Genomic DNA, 24,308 nt, shown 5'->3' on the forward strand with positions numbered 1-24,308 from the left:
CACCTCAATGTCATCATGAACACCCGATTTTAGTTCCACTGCCTTAAAACTCAAAATAGTTTCACCCACATGATTTACAAAGAAAAAATTGCCGTTACCATGGCAACGCCCCTGTCAGGTACAAACACAAAGTGTGTCCTGCATAACTACACTTATAGATTATTATTTACATACCAAATTCGAAACAAATCGCTCAAGTACTGTGAAGTAGTTCACTCCACATAGTTTTTGGAAATTTGTAGTTACCATGGCAACGCTTTTCCGCGACAAGCACAAAAAACATGTCTTGCACATCTACACCCACAATGTCATTATGTACATCAAATTTGAGTCAATTGCCTCAAAATTGTGGAAGAAGTTCACTCCACACGATTTTCAAGAAAATATGCTGTTACCATGGCAACGCCTTGTCGGTCACAAACACAAAATGTTTCTTACATAACTACACCTAAAGATCATTGTACACATGAAATTTGAAATGGATTACTCAAATACTGTGGCAGTAGTCTACTCCACAAGGTTTTTGGAAAATTGTGGTTACCATGGCAACGCTTTGTCCGATAAAGACAAAAAAAAAGTCTGCACATCTTCACTTCAATGTCATCATGTAACCCAAGTTTCATCAAAATTGCTTCAAAACTGTAGATAGAGTTCGCGACGCAAGATTTGCAACGGACTGCCCGACCGACCACATGCTGATTCATCATACTAGTATACTGAGTAACCCCTTATACATTTTGTGTATGTAAAAAAAAAAGTATCTTACACAATCATACATTACATAAAAATGCCATTTATACGGAAATATTTTCTTCTTTTTTCTTACAAGAAATGAACAAATTGGAGATTTGTCCCCAGCATCTATAAGCAGCCGCAATTATGACATTTGCAATCGATTGCAAAATTGCAACTACCCCTGAATCTATTGCAAAGTTGCAATTGATTTAGCAATTGATCGCAGAGATGCAATTGATTTGCAATCAATTGCATCTTTCTTGCAACAGAATTGATTGCAACTTGCAATTGATTGCAAATTTGCCAATGGATTACAGGATTTGCAATAGATTTTGGGATTTGCAATCAATTGCAAACTTTTTGCAACGCCCCCTATGAGTTGCAAAGTGAAATTCCATCCTGATAATATATTGCTTTGTATGAAAATAGAAAAATAAGAAGTAAATCAGTGAAAAATTTGGGAAAAAATCAGAGACACAAAAAATATGTTATGATCTGTTGAAGTTTGGCAGAGCGAGACAAATTGGCAACTCTGTGCTGTAGATGTTGAGGCAACTCTGTGCTGTAAATGTTGAGAAACTCTCCATTCTGTTTGGTATAATATTTGCTGCTTCCTATAGAATAATGAATAGAGGTTGGCATTGCCAGAAACCTCTCTGTGGTGTAGAGATAATATAGTATGCTGTCAAATCCAATCCCTTCCAGATGTTGATGATCAGGGATTACTGGTTGTGTAACATCCTCAGCATTGGCTTCGAGCTCCTGGAGTACTCGCTGGAACACCAGCTGCCAAACTTCGGGGAGTGTTGGTGGGACCATGTGAGTATTACATGCTTTATTAAGATTTTGCCTCTGAGAAAATAGACCTTCCTTCCCTTTGCTGTATATGAAAGTTGAAACAAGTTATAGACCATTCGTAAGATCAGAGTCAGTAGCAATCAAGAAATGAGGAAGCAGAATAGCTGTATTGATGAGATGGGACACAGCACATATAAAGATATCTTTTGATATGGCTCCACCAAAAAAAAAAAAAAAGGGTGCCAGAGGCATTATGTTTTCAGTTGTCTGTCTGTCTGTCAATCCGTCCTTCTTGTTATTGAGAGCTAAAAGCTTCTCGATAGAATTTTAGTCCCTGGTCAGGGGTCGCACTTAACTTTTTTATTTTTAACTAACCAGGCGGACTACTTAGAATCAATTTTGACACTGAAGCAATATTTTGGCTAGCCAGACGGACAGTTACTTCAGAATTTTATGATTTTTAGCTAGTCCGACATGATTTTGGGTGGCCAATGGCCAGCGGACCATCGCCAATTTCGAACCCTGCTGGTCCAGGCATACCCAGCAGATGCACTGATTAGATTTTGGGCAAAATCCTAAGGGTCAAGGTAAATGAACTTTAGTTATAAATTGATGTAACTTTGTCTATGAATGTCCCAACAGTAATATAATGTGGTAGGAGGTGTAGAAATAGCTGGATGATTATTTCCAGGGATGATAATGGTACAAGTTCAAGGGTTAAAGTCAAGGTCACTGTTCTTTTGCAAAGATATACTAATCCCAATCATTCACTTCCAGCAAACTATCATTTGTGTACACAAAAGACAAGAACCTGTGAAATATTTACTGTGCAGATCCATGAACTTTGACACATGACCTTTCCCCTTGACCCCACCCACTTACTATTTCTGTTCTTGTTTTGTTTTCTATTTGTAACACAGTGGGTCATGGATTTCCTGGTGTGTAATGGCCTGGGCATATGGCTAGGGATGAAAACCTTGAACTACCTCCAACATCAAGACGTACAGCTGGCGAGGCCTCTACCATATACCCACATACAGGTTGGTTTGATAATAAACATGACTCTTGATGATGACTATCTGACCTTACGATTGATAGAATTTCCCTTTGCCGAGCAAAAGTGAAGTTAGGCATTTAATTTGATCCCCCCCCCCCCTCCAAAAAAAAGAGAAGAAAAAAAGTACTATTGCCTACAAAGTGAGGTTTTGAAAAATGTCCTGCAGGAAATGAGGCTGCAGGAATTCAAACAACTGCAAAAGAGGGACACTTCCCGTTTGCAAATTACAGAGCTGTTGTGGCTGTGGTAGATAAGACCACAGATTAGCATTCATGAGGTCCTTGGTTAAAGCCCCCCTGGCTGCAGCAGTTGTGCCCATGGCAAGGCACTTATCTGCCTAAAACTGGTTCTACGGAGGCAACTTAAAGCTGCCGGTCCTGCGATTACTTGCTTTTAAACAGCACTTACATTTTTCATAGCAGCCAAGTGAAGCATCGATTCAGTTCAATTCAAAAGCATTTTCCAGTGTAATGTAGTTTTGCTGGTCCAGCTTTGAATACTGTAAAACGAGAAATTTTCGCGTGCATTTTAATTTCGCGAATTCGCGAGCGCCAAAATTCGCGAAATTAAAATGCACGCGGAAAGCTTTTGTCTACACTGCATGCATTGAATGCCAGTAGCAATTCGCGAAAATTTCATGCCACGAAAAAGGCTTTCGGCTCCAATTCGCGAAAATTTCATGCCGCGAATATTTCATGTTTTACAGTACATGTTCATGCCATCTGTTCTCCACAGAGGAAAACTGAAGCGAATGATGCTACAGTTCACACCGTACAGCTGGACCCGCTTTGAGTGGAGGCCCACAGAGAACCTGAACGATGGATAGCCGTCCTCGTCATCGTTACCATGGTAACAGCCATCTCAAGCCATATTGTTTCTGGAGTGACAAGACCTCCTTAGAAAAAAAAAAATCTAACTCAATATTGAATATAAAAAATATTGATTTGAGTTTCAAAACAATCACCAATGTAATCCAAACGATTCAAGCGATACATGTTTGATATCAACTATGATGTATTTTGCAAAATATAAAAATGAAAGTTTTTTCGCCCTCCTGAAATTCATGATTTTAAGATCTGAGGGTTTTCATCACCCCAGTGGCGATATATGCTTTTCCTTTGAATACTGGCAATTGAGGCTACATGTTGAGTATGTTTTGAATGCTGTGTAAGGGAGCAGAAAAGGTGTTTTTCAGAGATAAATCTTTGTGATGGAGTATGTCGCTGACAGTATGTTGACCTGGAGGTATTACATGGATAGGATATTGCTCAGCAATACAACGGTTGGTATGAAGGTTTTCAGACTATTTTCTCCAATCACAATTTCCTCTTCGTGTTTGTAAACAAAGTGATAAAAGAAAAAGGTGATCAACTTTAGAATATATGATCTGAATGTAATAAGGATTATTCCATGTCAACATATCTCAGCACTGAATGCAGAAAAGGAAAATGTTCTTTCAATGAAACAGATAATTTGATAATAGATTTATATATCTTCATTGTGTGAACTTTACATTAAAACTGGGATATTGAAAAATAAGGAAATGTAATGTAGATTTGAATGAATGGAAGATAAGTAATGAATGACATCATAACTGCAAGTGATATTAAATTATGCAACAGGTACTAATTAAAATGTTTCTGCAAAAAAAGTGAATGAAACGTTGTTGTTCTTGTTTGACATAGCGAAAGTCTATTGAATTGTTGATTTTCCCTTTAATCCATTTGCAGCGAGAATAATTTTTCAACAAAGAATGCAGAAATGAAAGTGTAACTTTTAAGTTCTCACAGTTTTTTGATAAGTGTGAGATTTTGTTTTTCATTTTCTAAGATTAGACATTCTTGCAATATACCAAGTCCTGTCCACACTATCGAGTACCAAAGTGATGATGTCACAGTCTTTTGTTATAGCTTGGGTTTGAACCAGGTGCAAGTGAGGTGTGGTAATAGTAACAATAGTGTTGACAAGATACATGTATTTGGGCCAGGTGATGTTGCTTGGAACCAGTTTCCATGGCGATGGATGTCTATGACATCACACTTTGGTACTGTATAGATAAATCCGACTGCAGAGCACTGTAACTTATGGCAGCCATAACTGGGGGCTTTCAAAAACGAACAACGCACTTTTCAATGGGTTATGCAATGAGTCCGTGCATTGCTATGTCAGTGCATAAATTATCTTTTGTTAGGCATACTTGAAGCCCTCCCCAATTGGAATTTACCGTAAAAAACGGTACCCAAACCGAATTGGTCCGTAGCAGTAACAACTTTGGATCTGATGGCACCATGTGTTGTCTGTTGTATATTGCGCTAGTGGCTGGTGAGTGAGCTGAACACCTTTTACCTCAAAACTTGTCTCTGGATCCCACCCCCTCACTTCATCGTCTGGAGTCGTCTGATTCTCCTCATCCCCGTGGGCTCGGTGGCTGTGAGGGAGGTCTACCAGTATATCGAGGACCCGTAAGTCAGAGCTCTCGCCATTTCTGTTCCTAGCTTGCTTCCTCTTCTTCCTCCTCATCCTTTTTTCGTACTTCTCAGCCATTTTCCCCTTTTTTTACCCTCATCTGAAGTTTATTTCTGAACAGTTACATTTCATTTACAGTTTGTTACAGTCTTGAAGAAGATATTGCCTCCCCCCCCCCCCCCCTTGATGAAGTGATGATATCTTCATGTTAGTGCCAGGGAAGTGAAGAGAGACTGGTAGATTGCCCACACAATGGATTCTTTCAACACAATTGTGGACATGACGAGGATGCTGGCGTCTCATGTCGAGGTAAGGTGCAAAGCTTCAGCAAGCTTTCTAGCTCTTACTTAGCTAAAGAAGCTTGTGTAATTATAGGGAAGCAACCCCGTTATCCAGTATATTTGCTGGCTTTATTTGACCTTGTAGAGAGAGGAAGGATTTTGTGAGATTGTGGACGAGCTGATGTTTGAATGCATGGAAAAGCTTGCAAATCTGATGTCAGTGATAAGTGGAAATTAGGCAGTCATTACTCCTGTAATGATCTTGAATTAACAGTGTCAAAAAAACTTTGATGAACTTGTGAAAATTGCAGGAAGAGTCTGATCTGTGCTTGAACTTGCTGTCTCTTGAAGCTATTTCTTTCCTTGGATTAAAGAATGCGTATCCAAGACGTGATGAGATGAGTTTTGTTGGGCTATCATCTTCACAGCATTACCGTCACCTAGTCCGTCGAGCGCCCCATTCCAGCTTCGGCTTGTCGGTGGTTCCAATGACAGAGAGGGCCGGGTGGAGGTTTATTACCAGGTGCCTGGGGGACAATCTGTGATGACCAGTGGGACAGCAATGACGCCGAGGTGGTTTGTAGGATGCTGGGCTATCCAGCTGCAGAACGGGCCATTGGTCAGGCTAGCTTCGGTCAAGGTGAAGGTAGAATAGTCCTTGACAATGTGCAGTGCCAGGGAAGTGAAGAGAGACTGGTAGATTGCCCCACACAATGGATTCTTTCAACACAACTGTGGACATCACGAGGACGCTGGCGTCTCATGTCGAGGTAAGGTGCAAGATTCCATTAATCTTTCAACCTCTTTCCTAGCTAAAGAGCTTTTGTCAATAGTTAACACCTTTTATAGATTTGATTGTGTTTTTAACCTGTGGAATGATATATGGATTCAAGACACTGTAGAAGATATTTGAACGACCCTTTATAATCAGTTATAAATTTATTCGTAGAGACAATTTTTAACATGAAAAGTTCTGAAGTTAACAGTACATAAACCTATCTGTTCAACCTATTTTATAAGAAAAGTAGGTGTATGAACTTTCCTTAAAATTTCTGTCATTTTTAAAATGTTTGTATCTAAGAATTGAAAATTGGAGTTTAAATAAGTTTCCGAAATACCTGGACTTCATGTACAGGCCAACCTATCACTGTGCAGCCAGTCACCCCGACAGAGGCACCAGAATCTCCTCCGCCAAGTACCCTGTTGAGGGTTCGACTTGTCGGTGGTCCAAGTAACAGATTGGGCGTGTGGAGGTTCTCTATCGTGGCCGTTGGGAACAGTCTGTGATGACCAGTGGGACCGCAGAGATGCAGCGGTTGTGTGCAGAATGCTTGGTTTTCCCGCTGCAATAAGAGCCGTTAGTGGCGCTCGCTTTGGTCGAGGCCAAGGTCGCATAGTCCTGGACAATGTGCAATGTCAGGAAGAGAACAGAATTTGCAGATTGTAGGCACAATGGATTCTTTCAACACAACTGTCAACATACCGAGGATGCAGGTGTGGTATGTGAGGTGGGTTTTTATACTGCATTTGATATAAAGGATATCAACGATAAACCTTCAATTCGAAATCTAATTACTCTGACAAACTAGAAAGTCCAAAGTAATGGCGTTGCTTCAGTTTATGAGTTCCTGGATAGGCGATATTTTTAGGTGACGAGAAGGTGAAATATCGACAAAGAAAGATAAATATATCAAATCGCAAAGACTTTTTATAAGAGAAGACAGATCTTGATAGATACCTCGAACGCATGATATTTATACCTGCGCAACCTAGTCAATACACCGCAGTAGCACATATGACACTGATGATCCCTGCAGGAAGATTATTTCTTATACAATCCGAGACTGTCTAATATATGGCATATTAAACTAAACACGGCAATTTGAATTATCCTAAAGGTAAATTAGTGTATTAAATACAATTTGTTACAAAGACGGCAAAAAAGTGAGAATAATTGGGCTATTATCTCCACAGCATTACCGTCACCTAGTCCGTCGAGCGCCCCCATTCCAGCTTCGGCTTGTCGGTGGTTCCAATGACAGAGAGGGCCGGGTGGAGGTTTATTACCAGGGTGCCTGGGGGGACAATCTGTGATGACCAATGGGACAGCAATGACGCCGAGGTGGTTTGTAGGATGCTGGGCTATCCAGCTGCAGAACGGGCCATTGGTCAGGCTAGCTTCGGTCAAGGTGAAGGTCGAATAGTCCTTGACAATGTGCAGTGCCAGGGAAGTGAAGAGAGACTGGTAGATTGCCCACACAATGGATTCTTTCAACACAACTGTGGACATCACGAGGACGCTGGCGTCTCATGTCGAGGTAAGGTGGAAGATTCCATTAATCTTTCAACCTCTTTCCTAGCTAAAGAAGCTTTTGTCAATAGTTAACACCTTTATAGGTTTGATTGTGTTTTTAAACCTGTGGAATGATATATGGATTCAAGACACTGTAGAAGATATTTGAACGACCTTTATAATCAGTTGTAATTTATTCGTAGAGACAATTTTTAACATGAAAAGTTCTGAAGTTAACAGTACATAAACCTATCTGTTCAACCTATTTTATAAGAAAAGTAGGTGTATGAACTTTCCTTAAAATTTCTGTCATTTTTAAAATGTTTGTATCTAAGAATGAAAATTGGAGTTTAAATAAGTTTTCCGAAATACCTGGACTTCATGTACAGGCCAACCTATCACTGTGCAGCCAGTCACCCCGACAGAGGCACCAGAATCTCCTCCGCCAAGTACCCTGTTGAGGGTTCGACTTGTCGGTGGTCCAAGTAACAGAATTGGGCGTGTGGAGGTTCTCTATCGTGGCCGTTGGGGAACAGTCTGTGATGACCAGTGGGACCGCAGAGATGCAGCGGTTGTGTGCAGAATGCTTGGTTTTCCCGCTGCAATAAGAGCCGTTAGTGGCGCTCGCTTTGGTCGAGGCCAAGGTCGCATAGTCCTGGACAATGTGCAATGTCAGGGAAGAGAACAGAATTTGGCAGATTGTAGGCACAATGGATTCTTTCAACACAACTGTCAACATACCGAGGATGCTGGTGTGGTATGTGCAGGTGGGTTTTTATACTGCATTTGATATAAAGGATATCAACGATAACCTTCAATTCGAAATCTAATTACTCTGACAAACTAGAAAGTCCAAAGTAATGGCGTTGCTTCAGTTTATGAGTTCCTGGATAGGCGATATTTTTAGGTGACGAGAAGGTGAAAATATCGACAAAGAAAGATAAATATATCAAATCGCAAAGACTTTTATAAGAGAAGACAGATCTTGATAGATACCTCGAACGCATGATATTTATACCTGCGCAACCTAGTCAATACACCGCAGTAGCACATATGACACTGATGATCCCTGCAGGAAGATTATTTCTTATACAATCCGAGACTGTCTAATATATGGCATATTAAACTAAACACGGCAATTTGAATTATCCTAAAGGTAATTAGTGTATTAAATACAATTTGTTACAAAGACGGCAAAAAAGTGAGAATAATTGGGCTATCATCTTCACAGCATTACCGTCACCTAGTCCGTCGAGCGCCCCATTCCAGTTTCGGCTTGTCGGTGGTTCCAATGACAGAGAGGGCCGGGTGGAGGTTTATTACCAGGGTGCCTGGGGGACAATCTGTGATGACCAGTGGGACAGAAATGACGCCGAGGTGGTTTGTAGGATGCTGGGCTATCCAGCTGCAGAACGGGCCATTGGTCAGGCTAGCTTCGGTCAAGGTGAAGGTCGAATAGTCCTTGACAATGTGCAGTGCCAGGGAAGTGAAGAGAGACTGGTAGATTGCCCACACAATGGATTCTTTCAACACAACTGTGGACATCACGAGGACGCTGGCGTCTCATGTCGAGGTAAGGTGCAAGATTCCATTAATCTTTCAACCTCTTTCCTAGCTAGAGAAGCTTTTGTCAATAGTTAACACCTTTATAGATTTGATTGTGTTTTTAAACCTGTAGAATGATATATGGATTCAAGACACTGTAGAAGATATTTGAACGACCTTTATAATCAGTTGTAAATTTATTCGTAGAGACAATTTTAAAAATGAAAAGTTCTGAAGTTAACAGTACATAAACCTATCTGTTCAACTTATTTTATAAGAAAAGTAGGTGTATGAACTTTCCTTAAAATTTCTGTCATTTTTAAAATGTTTGTATCTAAGAATTGAAAATTGGAGTTTAAATAAGTTTCCGAAATACCTGGACTTCATGTACAGGCCAACCTATCACTGTGCAGCCAGTCACCCCGACAGAGGCACCAGAATCTCCTCCGCCAAGTACCCTGTTGAGGGTTCGACTTGTCGGTGGTCCAAGTAACAGAATTGGGCGTGTGGAGGTTCTCTATCGTGGCCGTTGGGGAACAGTCTGTGATGACCAGTGGGACCGCAGAGATGCAGCGGTTGTGTGCAGGATGCTTGGTTTTCCCGCTGCAATAAGAGCCGTTAGTGGCGCTCGCTTTGGTCGAGGCCAAGGTCGCATAGTCCTGGACAATGTGCAATGTCAGGGAAGAGAACAGAATTTGGCAGATTGTAGGCACAATGGATTCTTTCAACACAACTGTCAACATACCGAGGATGCTGGTGTGGTATGTGCAGGTAGGTTTGTATACTGCATTTGATATAAAGGATATCAACGATAAACCTTCAATTCGAAATCTAATTACTCTGACAAACTAGAAAGTCCAAAGTAATGGCGTTGCTTCAGTTTATGAGTTCCTGGATAGGCGATATTTTTAGGTGACGAGAAGGTGAAAATATCGAAAAAGAAAGATGAATATATAAAATCGCAAAGACTTTTTATAAGAGAAGACAGATCTTGATAGATACCTCGAACGCATGATATTTATACCTGCGCAACCTAGTCAATACACCGCAGCAGCACATATGACACTGATGATCCCTGCAGGAAGATTATTTCTTATACAATCCGAGACTGTCTAATATATGGCATATTAAACTAAACACGGCAATTTGAATTATCCTAAAGGTAAATTAGTGTATTAAATACAATTTGTTACAAAGACGGCAAAAAAGTGAGAATAATTGGGCTATTATCTCCACAGCATTACCGTCACCTAGTCCGTCGAGCGCCCCATTCCAGCTTCGGCTTGTCGGTGGTTCCAATAACAGAGAGGGCCGGGTGGAGGTTTATTACCAGGGTGCCTGGGGGACAATCTGTGATGACCAGTGGGACAGCAATGACGCCGAAGTGGTTTGTAGGATGCTGGGCTATCCAGCTGCAGAACGGGCCATTGGTCAGGCTAGCTTCGGTCAAGGTGAAGGTCGAATAGTCCTTGACAATGTGCAGTGCCAGGGAAGTGAAGAGAGACTGGTAGATTGCCCACACAATGGATTCTTTCAACACAACTGTGGACATCACGAGGATGCTGGCGTCTCATGTCGAGGTAATGTGCAAAGCTTCCAGCAAGCTTTCTAGCTCTTACTTAGCTAAAGAAGCTTGTGTAATTAGGGAAGCAACCCCGTTATCCAGTATATTTGCTGGCTTTATTTGACCTTGTAGAGAGAGAAAGGATTTTGTGAGATTGTGGAAGAGCTGATGTTTGAATACATGGAAAAGCTTGCAAATCTGATGTCAGTGATAAGTGGAAATTAGGCAGTCATTACTCCTGTAATGATCTTGAATTGACAGTGTCAAAAAACTTTGATGAACTTGTGAAAATTGCAGGAAGAGTCTGATCTGTGCTTGAACTTGCTGTCTCTTGAAGCTATTTCTTTCCTTGGATTAAAGAATGCGTATCCAAGACGTGATTCGATGAGTTTTGTTGGGCTATCATCTTCACAGCATTACCGTCACCTAGTCCGTCGAGCGCCCCATTCCAGCTTCGGCTTGTCGGTGGTTCCATTGACAGAGAGGGCCGGGTGGAGGTTTATTACCAGGGTGCCTGGGGGACAATCTGTGATGACCAGTGGGACAGCAATGACGCCGAGGTGGTTTGTAGGATGCTGGGCTATCCAGCTGCAGAACGGGCCATTGGTCAGGCTAGCTTCGGTCAAGGTGAAGGTCGAATAGTCCTTGACAATGTGCAGTGCCAGGGAAGTGAAGAGAGACTGGTAGATTGCCCACACAATGGATTCTTTCAACACAACTGTGGACATCACGAGGACGCTGGCGTCTCATGTCGAGGTAAGGTGCAAGATTCCATTAATCTTTCAACCTCTTTCCTAGCTAAAGAAGCTTTTGTCAATAGTTAACACCTTTATAGATTTGATTGTGTTTTTAAACCTGTGGAATGATATATGGATTCAAGACACTGTAGAAGATATTTGAACGACCTTTGTAATCAGTTGTAAATTTATTCGTAGAGACAAATATAAAAATGAAAAGTTCTGAAGTTAACAGTACATAAACCTTTCTGTTCAACCTATTTTATAAGAAAAGTAGGTGTATGAACTTTCCTTAAAATTTCTGTCATTTTTAAAATGTTTGTATCTAAGAATTGAAAAGTGGAGTTTAAATAAGTTTCCGAAATACCTGGACTTCATGTACAGGCCAACCTATCACTGTGCAGCCAGTCACCCCGACAGAGGCACCAGAATCTCCTCCGCCAAGTACCCTGTTGAGGGTTCGACTTGTCGGTGGTCCAAGTAACAGAATTGGGCGTGTGGAGGTTCTCTATCGTGGCCGTTGGGGAACAGTCTGTGATGACCAGTGGGACCGCAGAGATGCAGCGGTTGTGTGCAGGATGCTTGGTTTTCCCGCTGCAATAAGAGCCGTTAGTGGCGCTCGCTTTGGTCGAGGCCAAGGTCGCATAGTCCTGGACAATGTGCAATGTCAGGGAAGAGAACAGAATTTGGCAGATTGTAGGCACAATGGATTCTTTCAACACAACTGTCAACATACCGAGGATGCTGGTGTGGTATGTGCAGGTGGGTTTTTATACTGCATTTGATATAAAGGATATCAACGATAAACCTTCAATTCGAAATCTAATTACTCTGACAAACTAGAAAGTCCAAAGTAATGGCGTTGCTTCAGTTTATGAGTTCCTGGATAGGCGATATTTTTAGGTGACGAGAAGGTGAAAATATCGAAAAAGAAGGATGAATATATAAAATCGCAAAGACTTTTTATAAGAGAAGACAGATCTTGATAGATACCTCGAACGCATGATATTTATACCTGCGCAACCTAGTCAATACACCGCAGCAGCACATATGACACTGATGATCCCTGCAGGAAGATTATTTCTTATACAATCCGAGACTGTCTAATATATGGCATATTAAACTAAACACGGCAATTTGAATTATCCTAAAGGTAAATTAGTGTATTAAATACAATTTGTTACAAAGACGGCAAAAAAATGGATTCTTTCAACACAACTGTGGACATCACGAGGATGCTGGCGTCTCATGTCGAGGTAAGGTGCAAGATTCCATTAATCTTTCAACCTCTTTCCTAGCTAAAGAAGCTTTTGTCAATAGTTAACACCTTTATAGATTTGATTGTGTTTTAAACCTGTGGAATGATATATGGATTCAAGACACTGTAGAAGATATTTGAACGACCTTTATAATTAGTTGTAAATTTATTCGTAGAGACAATTTTAAAAATGAAAAGTTCCGAAGTTAACAGTACATAAACCTATCTGTTCAACCTATTTTATAAGAAAAGTAGGTGTATGAACTTTCCTTAAAATTTCTGTCATTTTTAAAATGTTTGTATCTAAGAATTGAAAATTGGAGTTTAAATAAGTTTCCGAAATACCTGGACTTCATGTACAGGCCAACCTATCACTGTGCAGCCAGTCACCCCGACAGAGGCACCAGAATCTCCTCCGCCAAGTACCCTGTTGAGGGTTCGACTTGTCGGTGGTCCAAGTAACAGAATTGGGCGTGTGGAGGTTCTCTATCGTGGCCGTTGGGGAACAGTCTGTGATGACCAGTGGGACCGCAGAGATGCAGCGGTTGTGTGCAGAATGCTTGGTTTTCCCGCTGCAATAAGAGCCGTTAGTGGCGCTCGCTTTGGTCGAGGCCAAGGTCGCATAGTCCTGGACAATGTGCAATGTCAGGGAAGAGAACAGAATTTGGCAGATTGTAGGCACAATGGATTCTTTCAACACAACTGCCGACATACCGAGGATGCTGGTGTGGTATGTGCAGGTGGGTTTTTATACTGTATTTGATATAAAGGATATCAACGATAAACCTTCAATTCGAAATCTAATTACTCTGACAAACTAGAAAGTCAAAAGTAATGGCGTTGCTTCAGTTTCTGAGTTCCTGCATAGGCGATATTTTTAGGTGACGAGAAGGTGAAGATATCGCGAAAAAGGAAGATGAGTATATAAAATCGCAAAGACAGTGAGAATAATTGGGCTATTATATCCACAGCATTACCATCACCTAGTCCGTCGAGCGCCCCATTCCAGCTTCGGCTTGTCGGTGGTTCCAATAACAGAGAGGGCCGGGTGGAGGTTTATTACCAGGGTGCCTGGGGGACAATCTGTGATGACCAGTGGGACAGCAATGACGCCGAGGTGGTTTGTAGGATGCTGGGCTATCCAGCTGCAGAACGGGCCATTGGTCAGGCTAGCTTCGGTCAAGGTGAAGGTCGAATAGTCCTTGACAATGTGCAGTGCCAGGGAAGTGAAGAGAGACTGGTAGATTGCCCACACAATGGATTCTTTCAACACAACTGTGGACATCACGAGGATGCTGGCGTCTCATGTCGAGGTAAGGTGCAAAGCTTCCAGCAAGCTTTCTAGCTCTTACTTAGCTAAAGAAAGCTTGTGTAATTAGGGAAGCAACCCCGTTATCCAGTATATTTGCTGGCTTGATTTGACCTTGTAGAGAGAGAAGGGATTTTGTGAGATTGTGGAAGAGCTCATGTTTGAATACATGGAAAAGCTTGTAAATCTGATGTCAGTGATAAGTGGAAATTAGGCAGTCATTACTCCTGTCATGATCTTGAATTGACAGTGTCAGAAAACTTTGAGGAACTTGTGAAAATTGCAGGAAGAGTCTGATCTGTGCTTGAATTTGCTGTATCTTGAAGCCGTTTCTTTCCTTGGATTAAAGAATGCGTATCCAAGACGTGATGAGATGAGTTTTGTTGGGCTATCATCTCCACAGCATTACCGTCACCTAGTCCGTCGAGCGCCCCATTCCAGCTTCGGCTTGTCGGTGGTTCCAATAACAGAGAGGGCCGGGTGGAGGTTTATTACCAGGGATCCTGGGGGACAATCTGTGATGACCAGTGGGACAGCAATGACGCCGAGGTGGTTTGTAGGATGCTGGGCTATCCAGCTGCAGAACGGGCCATTGGTCAGGCTAGCTTCGGTCAAGGTGAAGGTCGAATAGTCCTTGACAATGTGCAGTGCCAGGGAAGTGAAGAGAGACTGGTAGATTGCCCACACAATGGATTCTTTCAACACAACTGTGGACATCACGAGGACGCTGGCGTCACATGTCGAGGTAAGGTGCAAGATTCCATTAATCTTTCAACCTCTTTCCTAGCTAAAGAAGCTTTTGTCAATGGTTAACACCTTCATAGATTTAATTGTGTTTTTATACCTGTAAAATGATATCTGAATTCAAGACACTGTAGAAGATATTTTGACCACCTTTATAATCAGTTGTAAATATTTATTCGTAGAGACAGTTTTAAAAATGAAAAGTTCTGTAGTTAACAGTACATAAACCTTTCTGTTCAACCTATTTTATAAGAAAAGTAGGTGTATGAACCTTCCTTAAAATTTCTGTCATTTTTAAAATGTTTGTATCTAAGAATTGAAAATTGGAGTTTAAAATAAATTTCCGAACTACCTGGACTTCATGTACAGGCCAACCTATCACTGTGCAGCCAGTCACCCCGACAGAGGCACCAGAATCTCCTCCGCCAAGTACCCCGTTGAGGGTTCGACTTGTCGGTGGTCCAAGTAACAGAATTGGGCGTGTGGAGGTTCTCTATCGTGGCCGTTGGGGAACAGTCTGTGATGACCAGTGGGACCGCAGAGATGCAGCGGTTGTGTGCAGGATGCTTGGTTTTCCCGCTGCAATAAGAGCCGTTAGTGGCGCTCGCTTTGGTCGAGGCCAAGGTCGCATAGTCCTGGACAATGTGCAATGTCAGGGAAGAGAACAGAGTTTGGCAGATTGTAGGCACAACGGATTCTTTCAACACAACTGTCGACATACTGAAGATGCTGGTGTGGTATGTGCAGGTGGGTATCTATACTATATCAAGGATTTAACAACTAAACCTTCTAATTGAATCTACCCTGACACCACAGAAAAACAATATACATGGTATTGCAGTTCGACCTCGATTATCCGGCCATGTCGGACCGGCGCTCATCCGGATAAGCGAATTGGCCGGATATGGGAGACACGATGTTTATGTATATAACGCTGCCGTCCAAGCTGCCGTCCCAGTGCACTGGCAGCTAGGTAGGTGGCGTACCCCGCAACGACGGTGTAATCTATGTTAGCCTGCGCAAAATTGTAGTCACTTCTTCATAGTATTAAAGTATATCTTTATGTGAAAATCATATATGTATTACCTCATTAGATATTGAGAAAGTCACATTTTTGTTCAGTGTTTAAAGTCCTTCACTGCGTGAACGCGTCTCATATTGTGTTCATACCCAGAAAACCGCCCAAACCGATCGTGAAATTCCCCAATGCCGCAATACAACGAAATCTTTTCTCGCCCTTTTCCTTGGTCTTAGATATGGCTTGCACTTTATCTAGTGATTGAGTATCAAGCTGACGTGTTTTCTAATGTACTTGTGTGTAACTTCTAACTTTCTGTCACTGTTATGTGTGCAAAAATCCTGCCTTTTCAGTAGTATAGCTAATGGTTCTTTAAAAAAATTGATGATCAGTTATCTTATTCATTATACGATTTCATTGAAAGCAAGGCTTCGCATTTTCCCTACCATTTTACGCACTACACGTCTAACTTCAGAAATCTATAGACGTTTCTAGGTTTGGAAAAAAAAAAATGTTGTGTCAAAGAATGACTACGCTTTTGTCTCAGAATAATGTGGTAGATGGAATTTTTCCGACATGACATTTAACATAGTTAAGTTCTCTATCAGAGATTGCAGATCTTGGTAGATACCTTTGTCGATACATGATTTCCTACCCAATGTGATCATAAGAAAGCACCCTATCTCCATGTGATATCCTTTGGAGGGAGATTAATTTCTGCTTTACTGGGAATTTCATATTGCATTTTGACTAAGTTTACAAAATACTTGCATTTCATGTACAGCCCGACGTATCACTCGCCCGCCAGTCATCCCGACAGAGGCACTTGAAACCAGTTCAGCAAGCACCCGTACAGAGGTACCAGCATCTCCTCCTCCAAGCACCCCGTTGAGGGTTCGACTCGTCGGTGGTCCAAGTAATAGAATTGGGCGTGTGGAGGTTTTCTACCGTGGCCGTTGGGGAACAGTCTGTGATGACCAGTGGGACCGCAGAGATGCAGCGGTTGTGTGCAGGATGCTTGGTTTTCCCGCTGCAATAAGAGCCGTATCTGAGGCTCGCTTTGGTCTAGGCCAAGGTCGCATAATCTTGGACAATGTGCAATGTCAGGGAAGAGAACAGAGTTTGGCAGATTGTAGGCACAACGGATTCTTTCAACACAACTGTCGACATACTGAAGATGCTGGTGTGGTATGTGCAGGTGGGTTTTACACTGTATCAAGGATATCAAAGCGAAATCTTAAATTCGAAGTTTGCTCCGACACAACAGAAAAACAATAAAATGGTATTACTGAAGATCTGGCACAATAGTTTTTTTTTTTTTTTCATCACAATTGTCGACATTTACAAGATGCTGGTTTTATATTTGCAGGTAAGTTCAAAAGCCTAAAAGAGTTTGTCTTAACAAAATCGAAACATTTCTAATGCTGAAAATGAAGACTGTTGTGTAGTATAATTTGACGACCCGAGAGCCTGAAAGATAAGATAGTCAAAGACTGCGATATATTCATAGAGGGTTAAATCATGATATTATAGTATTACACAGATAGAAATTCATAGGGAAATAGTGTAAAGGTCATTTCCCCTTATACATTAATTTTATTTCCACATTGGCTCTAATTCCCTCAGACACTGGCTGTTCATTCACAAGTCCATGCATCTTAAACCCTTAAAAACAGTTAAATTACTAATAGAATACATGAGCACACAGTAATATATGCAAAGATTATAATTATGAAAAATAAAAACACAAGACAACATTAATACTTGAGTTCACAGGAAACGAATCACATACAAGCCCTATACCCATCCGCCCCTACGCACACACGAATAACTCGACCAAAGATCATTTACATTTGTACTTTCACACATACACACACATACACACAAAGAACAATCCCATACACATCATACAAACAAATTTAATAAATGTACGACTGAAGACAGAGCTATTAAATAACATTCATATATTCAACTTAAATCTGATGAATCTTAGTTCCCTTTATCGAGGACTGAAAAAGTTGTTCAAAATGTTTTGTTTTTCTCAATTGTAGCACACTTAACTCTTTGAATTATTGTTAAAGGGCATGGCTAGTAACCGATCAGTGGGAATCAGTGGGAATGGTGAGGGATGATTGTTCCAATCCTTGTGGGATTCATTTAAGACTACATTGTATATCTACTGTTGTGTGAAAATTATTTGGTTCAGAACGGTCTCATATTCAAGTAATGTGCAGATTAATGCCCCGTCACTGACCAGGCACGCTAACGTGGAAACATTAAACTGCACATTACTTGAATATGAGACCATTCTGAAGTAAGTAATTTTCACACAACAATAAATATATAATGTACTCTTAAATGAATCCCACAAGGATTGGAACAATCATCCCCCAACATTCCCACTGATTCCCACTGATCAGTTACTAGCCACCCCTTTAAAGAAAGTAGTTAAATCTGCAACGTATACTTTTCATTATCATTGCGTTAAGCTGGAGAAAAATAAAACGGAAAGGACATATTTAACGCAGTTAAGAAATAACTTGTTATAATTGCAGAGACACCTGGTACTGGCTGGCCAGGTGCCATGTTCCAAATTCGGCTTGTCGATGGGTCTAGTTCCAGAGAGGGACGTGTTGAAGTCTACTACGACGGTGCTTGGGGAACAGTCTGTGATGACTACTGGGACAGGAATGATGCCGAGGTGGTTTGTAGGATGCTGGGCTATCCAGCTGCACAACAGGCCGTCGGTCGAGCTCGCTTCGGTCCAGGCGAAGGTCGCATAGTCCTTGACAATGTGCGGTGCCACGGAAGTGAACACAGACTTGAAGATTGTACACACAATGGAATTTTTCAACACAACTGTCAACATTCAGAAGATGCTGGCGTGATATGTGAAGGTAGGTTGGAAAGCAGCATTAATCAGGCCAAAAAAAGTTGAAATTCAAGAGGTAACGGATAGAGAGAAGTCGACTCCTGAATGGCTTGAGGTTATTTGAAAAAGTGCATTAAGATTTATTTTAGAAATAACCTTCATATACGCAGCGAAGAGGGTTGATATGATGTAAACTAAAAGCAATGTGATAACCATCATTCTACCAGGCGAGGCTTTTAGGGTTCGGCTTGTCGGTGGTTCCAATAACAGAGAGGGCCGGGTGGAGGTTTATTACCAGGGTGCCTGGGGGACAATCTGTGATGACCTATGGGACAGCAATGACGCCGAGGTGGTTTGTAGGATGCTGGGCTATCCAGCTGCAGAACGGGCCATTGGTCAGGCTAGCTTCGGTCAAGGTGAAGGTCGAATAGTCCTTGACAATGTGCAGTGCCAGGGAACTGAAGACGGATTGGCAGATTGCCCACATAATGGGTTTTTTCAACATAATTGTCGACATTCGGAAGATGCTGGCGTGATATGTGCAGGTAGGTTGGAAATTGGCATTAAAAGGTGCTATAAGAAGACCACGTAGACAGCCAAAACAATGACACGGATCGTAGATGAAAAGACTACTGCGTGTTGTAGGCCTGATTCGACTTGAACTAAAAAAAAAAAAAGAAGCTTGAAAACCAACAAAACAAACAAAACAAACAAAATATATTGAAATAGAATAAATGAAATCACGACAGATATTTGACATGGATTTGATGGAAAAGGAAAAGAGTTTGGTATCCTTGGAAGAGTAATTCGTGTTGATAGAAAGGGGAAAATTGTGTGTTTAAACGCCTACACAAATGTTCTTTTATCACTGCAGAGACGCTAGGCACTGGTCTGCCAGGGGCCCAATTCCAGGTTCGGCTTGTCGGTGGTTCTAATTGCCGAGAGGGACGGGTAGAGATTTATTACGAGGGTGCCTGGGGGACAATCTGTGATGACCAGTGGGACAGCAATGACGCCGAGGTGGTTTGTAGGATGCTGGGCTATCCAGCTGCAGAACGGGCCATTGGTCAGGCTAGCTTCGGTCAAGGTGAAGGTCGAATAGTCCTTGACAATGTGCAGTGCCAGGGAAGTGAAGAGAGACTGGTAGATTGCCCACACAATGGATTCTTTCAACATAATTGCTTTCATCGTGAGGACGCTGGTGTCGTATGTCGAGGTAAAAACCCCAGTGTCCCAAAAGAGTTTACATTGCATTGCAACAGCAGGCCTCATATTCGAATGCCTGGTAAATGTATAGCTCTAAACGTTTGTAGAGTTACGGACTGTTCATGAATATTGTTGTTGATCTCCTCCGTTGGACATCTGTTTCTCAAACTCCTTAGCCAGGGGATTTGAAATAGAAACCCGTAATCGTGTTTAATTATTTTGTGATCAATTTGAGAAATCTGTCTGTCTATGCATTTTCAGTCATTGTAATTTAAATGCTCTAAAATTAATTTCCTGTAATAACCAATCATTTTTTTTTTATAGAATAAACATGATATTTGTCTAAAGCAGGTGAGTATTTAGCTTTAAGTAGTGTAATGAGACTTATGAGTACAACAACAACAACAACAACAACAACACTTACATACGCTGGAATAGGCAGCGAATATTCAAGTAGGGGGAGATAAGTGACCAAAAACTTTCATAGCGGATGGTGATTTTTTTTCTGATTTGTTCCGATGAAACACATGTAAAAAGTCCCATCTTGGTCTTTCTTAATTGAAAAAAGATATGCATTAGACTCGCAGTTGTCATTTCAGTTGGGAGAAAATGGTAGTTATTGAAATTACTCAAGGATTTCATGGGTTCAAAGGGTGGCGAAGAGTGTTGTATCATGAGCGTGTACATCTTGTAAACCTACAGGTGTATCGCTGGACGCCACGAGCGAGCCCACGAGTCCTGTTCCGGTCCGCCTTGCAGGTGGTTCCATTAGCAGAGAGGGGCGTGTGGAGGTGTACTTTAACGGTGCGTGGGGAACTGTCTGTGATGATTCCTGGGACATGCGAGATGCGTATGTCGTGTGCATGATGCTGGGATACCCTGGAGCCGAGGAGGCGTTGGGGGAGGCAGAGTTCGGAAAAGGAGAAGGGCCTATTGTCCTCGATGATGTGGAGTGCATTGGAGGCGAAGAAAACGTAGCGGACTGCCCACACAGTGGCTTCCTCACCAATGATTGCGTGCATTTAGAAGATGCCGGTGTACGGTGCCAAGGTAAGTGCTATTTTATAAATATTGCATTTTCATATTTATTAGACAGATAACATGTACGTCAATTTTATTTTTGTTTGTATATCAGTCATGAAATAGCGTGCAATGCGTTTACTATGTGCACATACGTAACAACAGATTCTTTATTTAACTTTTTGTATTGCACGAAAAAAAATTGCACCTTCAAACCTCACGGTCGCCCTTAGAATATCACCCCCTGCCTTTCTTACACTCTCGCAATGTCGCAACCCCTCATCTTTATACAGTGTTTGTGTGTGTGTGTGTGTGTGTGTGTTTGTGTGTGTTTTGCCAAGACTTTAGTCCTGTTAGTGACTACGTACATACGGTGTTACGGGGAAGCTCGCTCCCTCCATTTCAAATTATATACTCTTTTTCCTAGAAGGAAGCATAAAGTCTTTTACAGTTGATCTTGACGTTAATATTACAGTTAACCCCGTGCTTTCACAAACACAACATGCAGGAGAACACCAATCTCAATTAATCTCAATTAATCTCAATTAGCCAGAAATGTAATGCTTTCTGTTAACAGGCTATTTGCCCGGACAAAAGCTGATAAATTGTTATTTACAGAAAGAGTTTGCACAAAAACATTCGATCTATGCAGAAGTACCGTCCTTTGTCCTGCCGAGTAGCCGGCGTCGTATTCGGCTCGTCGGTGGCTCAAGCAGCCGAGAGGGCCGGGTGGAGTTCAGCCACAATGGTGTCTGGGGAACCATCTGCGACGACGAATGGGACGACCAGGATGCCAATGTGGTGTGCAGAATGATGGGTTACCCCGGGGCGGAGGAGGCAATGGGACTAGCGCACTTCGGTAGAGGAAGCGGACCTATCGTCCTTGACAACGTGAATTGCCGCGGGAGTGAAGAAACCGTTGAACAGTGTTCACATGCAGGATTCCTTCAACACGACTGTTTACATCAGGAAGATGCAAGTGTTCGCTGCACCAGTAAGTCTGAAGGGGAACAACCCCATGTTAATTCAAAGTTGGGCATTGAAACTGAAGCAAGGGAAGTATAACTGACGGACAATATTCAAAGCTGGACAAACAGAAAATGAGACCAGTGGAATTTTTTTTTTTTTTTTTGGGGGGGGGGGGGGGTTGGGAAAATCGAAGAGCCCTGACTTAAATATACATTAGTGTGCTGAAGAGGGAAATGTTTTATTCGCGGTAGAAAAATAAAATCAAGTTGTTTCAATAATCTTGATTGGGATAGATATCGGTTATTTCTGGAAATGCTGGTGTGGTATATTGTTATATTGTTTTCTATGTGTGGGCTTAAATCGTAGAGCATACTAGTCTTGATTGAAACAGGAATTTCAAAAGTTTGTGTCCAAATGGCATGTCAAGCTGTAAGGTGATGACATTACCATGTCACCCATGTGCATACTCTTACCCACTGTTTAGAAATTTAAAAATTAGTTTTGCTTAAATTAGAGAAATATCATATCTTTACAACTTCCATCATTTTCATTCCATGCTGGTGAAATTTAAACTGTTGTTCTTGTCGGATTTCAGTCCTTCTTTTCTGAATGAATATCAACTGGTCCGGGTGTCTCCTTTATTCCGAGCTAGTTTCTAGGGGGAAAAAAACATGACTTGATTTTAATCTCTTTTTTTTAAAAACAAGTCTAGAAGAGATTAAGCAACATGTTACTTCTTTAATGTTACCTTATTATGAAAACTGTTTTCCAGTGAATATATAGTTTCCAAGAAATTTACTTGTCGGTCATGTCACAGATATGGCGTCAGCAATCGATGTACAGCCAAGTCAAAGTCTTCGGGTTCGGCTTGCCGCTGGTTCTCGCGACAGCGAGGGGCGTGTGGAGGTCTACTACAACGGCGCGTGGGGCACTGTCTGCGATGACCTGTGGGATATCAGAGACGGCGAAGTTGTGTGTAGGATGCTGGGCTATCCGGCTGCAGAGCAGGTCATCGGTCACTTCGGTCAAGGGCAAGGTCGCATAGTCCTAGACAATCTGCAGTGCCAGGGGAATGAAATGAATCTGGTAGACTGTAGTCACAATGGATTTTTTCGGCACGACTGTGAGCACCGCCAGGACGCGGGAGTAGTTTGTAGAGGTAAAGGTTATAAGTCTGCATGAAAGACGCAATTTCGAAAAGGGGCATTTCAAAAAATAGTGCTAGGTGCATACTGCCTCAGATTATACATTCGTAACGGGTAGCCTACCCGATTGGAGGAAGTAATTTGTCGATAGAGCGAACACCAACCTTTATCAGATTGATGTACATTTTATTATGTCAATCAGATGTCATGGGTTCTAGATGAAAATTCCTTTATTTTGTCCCCCTCTTTATGGAATTTGTTAAGATCACAACTGCTGATCTGTAAATTTACAGATCAGCAGTTGCGATCATAACAAATTTCATTTGCAGAGGGAAACAAGTTGAAGAAACTCACACCTGAACCTTTACCCCTCTGAATAATGTCTTTCTTTCATTGGTTCTAGTTATCTTGTTGCGATATGTATACACTCCTTTGCAAAGTATCCCATCATTCATGCCTGCTTAAAAGTATTCATTGCCCTCGAAACAGTCGCGTTCAAATCATGAGATACATTTTTCTTTTATCATCCTCACAGAGGTGCAAGTCGCTCCAAGCATATTACTACCACCTGGTCTGCCCCATTCTCAGATCCAGGTTCGACTCGTCGATGGTTCTAGTGACCGAGAGGGGCGGGTTGAGGTTCACTACGACCGCGAGTGGGGAACGGTCTGTGACGACAGGTGGGAACTCATCAATGCCAATGTAGTGTGCAGAATGCTGGGCTACCCTGGGGCAGAGCAGGCCTACAGTCGAGCGCATTTCGGGCCGGGGCAGGGACCCATTATCCTTGACGATGTGGCCTGTCATGGGGACGAGGAAAGCCTAGCACAATGCTCACATAGCGGGTTCTTCCAGAATGACTGTTTGCACGAAGAAGATGCCGGAGTTCGCTGTCGCGGTAAGCCGAAACTTATTTTCTAGTTTCAATTCAGTTTGTACGAATGAAATCATTATGGCAAATGAAATAATTGTATTTTTAACAAGTTTATTGCAATATTTAATATATGGTCACATGAATATCATTATTATTATTGTTTTTATGATTATCAATATTATTTTTATCATTCCCTTTTCTACAGTAAAGACATACATACAAACATACCATAAAAAACGAATATCTTAAAACATTTTGATATTCAAGAACACTAAACCAAGGACAACATTAATGGACTATAACTAGACAGCTGTAACAATAATACATGGATTGATTTTATAGGAGCGGAACTTTCTAAATATACCGAAGGTAAGTGCAAACAAAGTTCCATTTGTATTGTCGTTTTTCAAGTCTGAG

The 24,308-nt window shown here is 41.7% G+C and overlaps 2 protein-coding genes across 2 annotated transcripts; both read left to right on the forward strand.

Annotated features, from left to right (window-relative positions):
* Positions 1-1,446: 1,446 nt before the first annotated feature.
* Positions 1,447-5,056, forward strand: LOC139717675 (phosphatidylserine synthase 2-like). The gene is given in 6 exon segments (XM_071629177.1): positions 1,447-1,554; positions 2,454-2,522; positions 2,524-2,573; positions 3,326-3,402; positions 3,405-3,439; positions 4,907-5,056. Coding segments are annotated over 6 exon segments (489 nt in total).
* A 1,733-nt stretch (positions 5,057-6,789) lies between these two features.
* On the forward strand, positions 6,790-23,938 carry LOC139717676 (scavenger receptor cysteine-rich domain-containing protein DMBT1-like). Its single transcript, XM_071629178.1, has 15 exons — positions 6,790-6,831; positions 8,040-8,390; positions 9,544-9,950; positions 11,922-12,242; positions 13,170-13,478; positions 14,472-14,766; positions 15,177-15,252; positions 16,590-17,003; positions 18,385-18,706; positions 18,918-19,222; positions 19,576-19,893; positions 20,586-20,937; positions 21,581-21,897; positions 22,690-23,031; positions 23,553-23,938. The coding sequence occupies exons 1-15, from the start codon at positions 6,790-6,792 to the stop codon at positions 23,936-23,938; spliced, it is 4,557 nt and encodes a 1,518-aa protein (XP_071485279.1).
* The last annotated feature ends 370 nt before the right edge of the window (positions 23,939-24,308 follow it).

Source organism: Diadema antillarum, unplaced genomic scaffold (genome assembly GCF_040938485.1).
Source record: "Diadema antillarum isolate AM-2024a unplaced genomic scaffold, OU_Dant_1.0 scf00000080, whole genome shotgun sequence".
Lineage (NCBI taxonomy): Eukaryota > Metazoa > Echinodermata > Echinoidea > Diadematoida > Diadematidae > Diadema > Diadema antillarum.

Excerpts from the sequence above, each read along its gene's own strand:
- LOC139717676 (XM_071629178.1), top strand. The coding sequence starts at position 6,790 with ATGGATTCTTTCAACACAACTGTCAACATACCGAGGATGCAG. Across the intron at positions 8,391-9,543 it reads CCGAGGATGCTGGTGTGGTA|CGAAATACCTGGACTTCATG; the intron begins TGTGCAGGTGGG and ends TAAATAAGTTTC. Across the intron at positions 20,938-21,580 it reads GGTGTACGGTGCCAAGGTAA|TAGCCGGCGTCGTATTCGGC; the intron begins GTGCTATTTTAT and ends TGTCCTGCCGAG.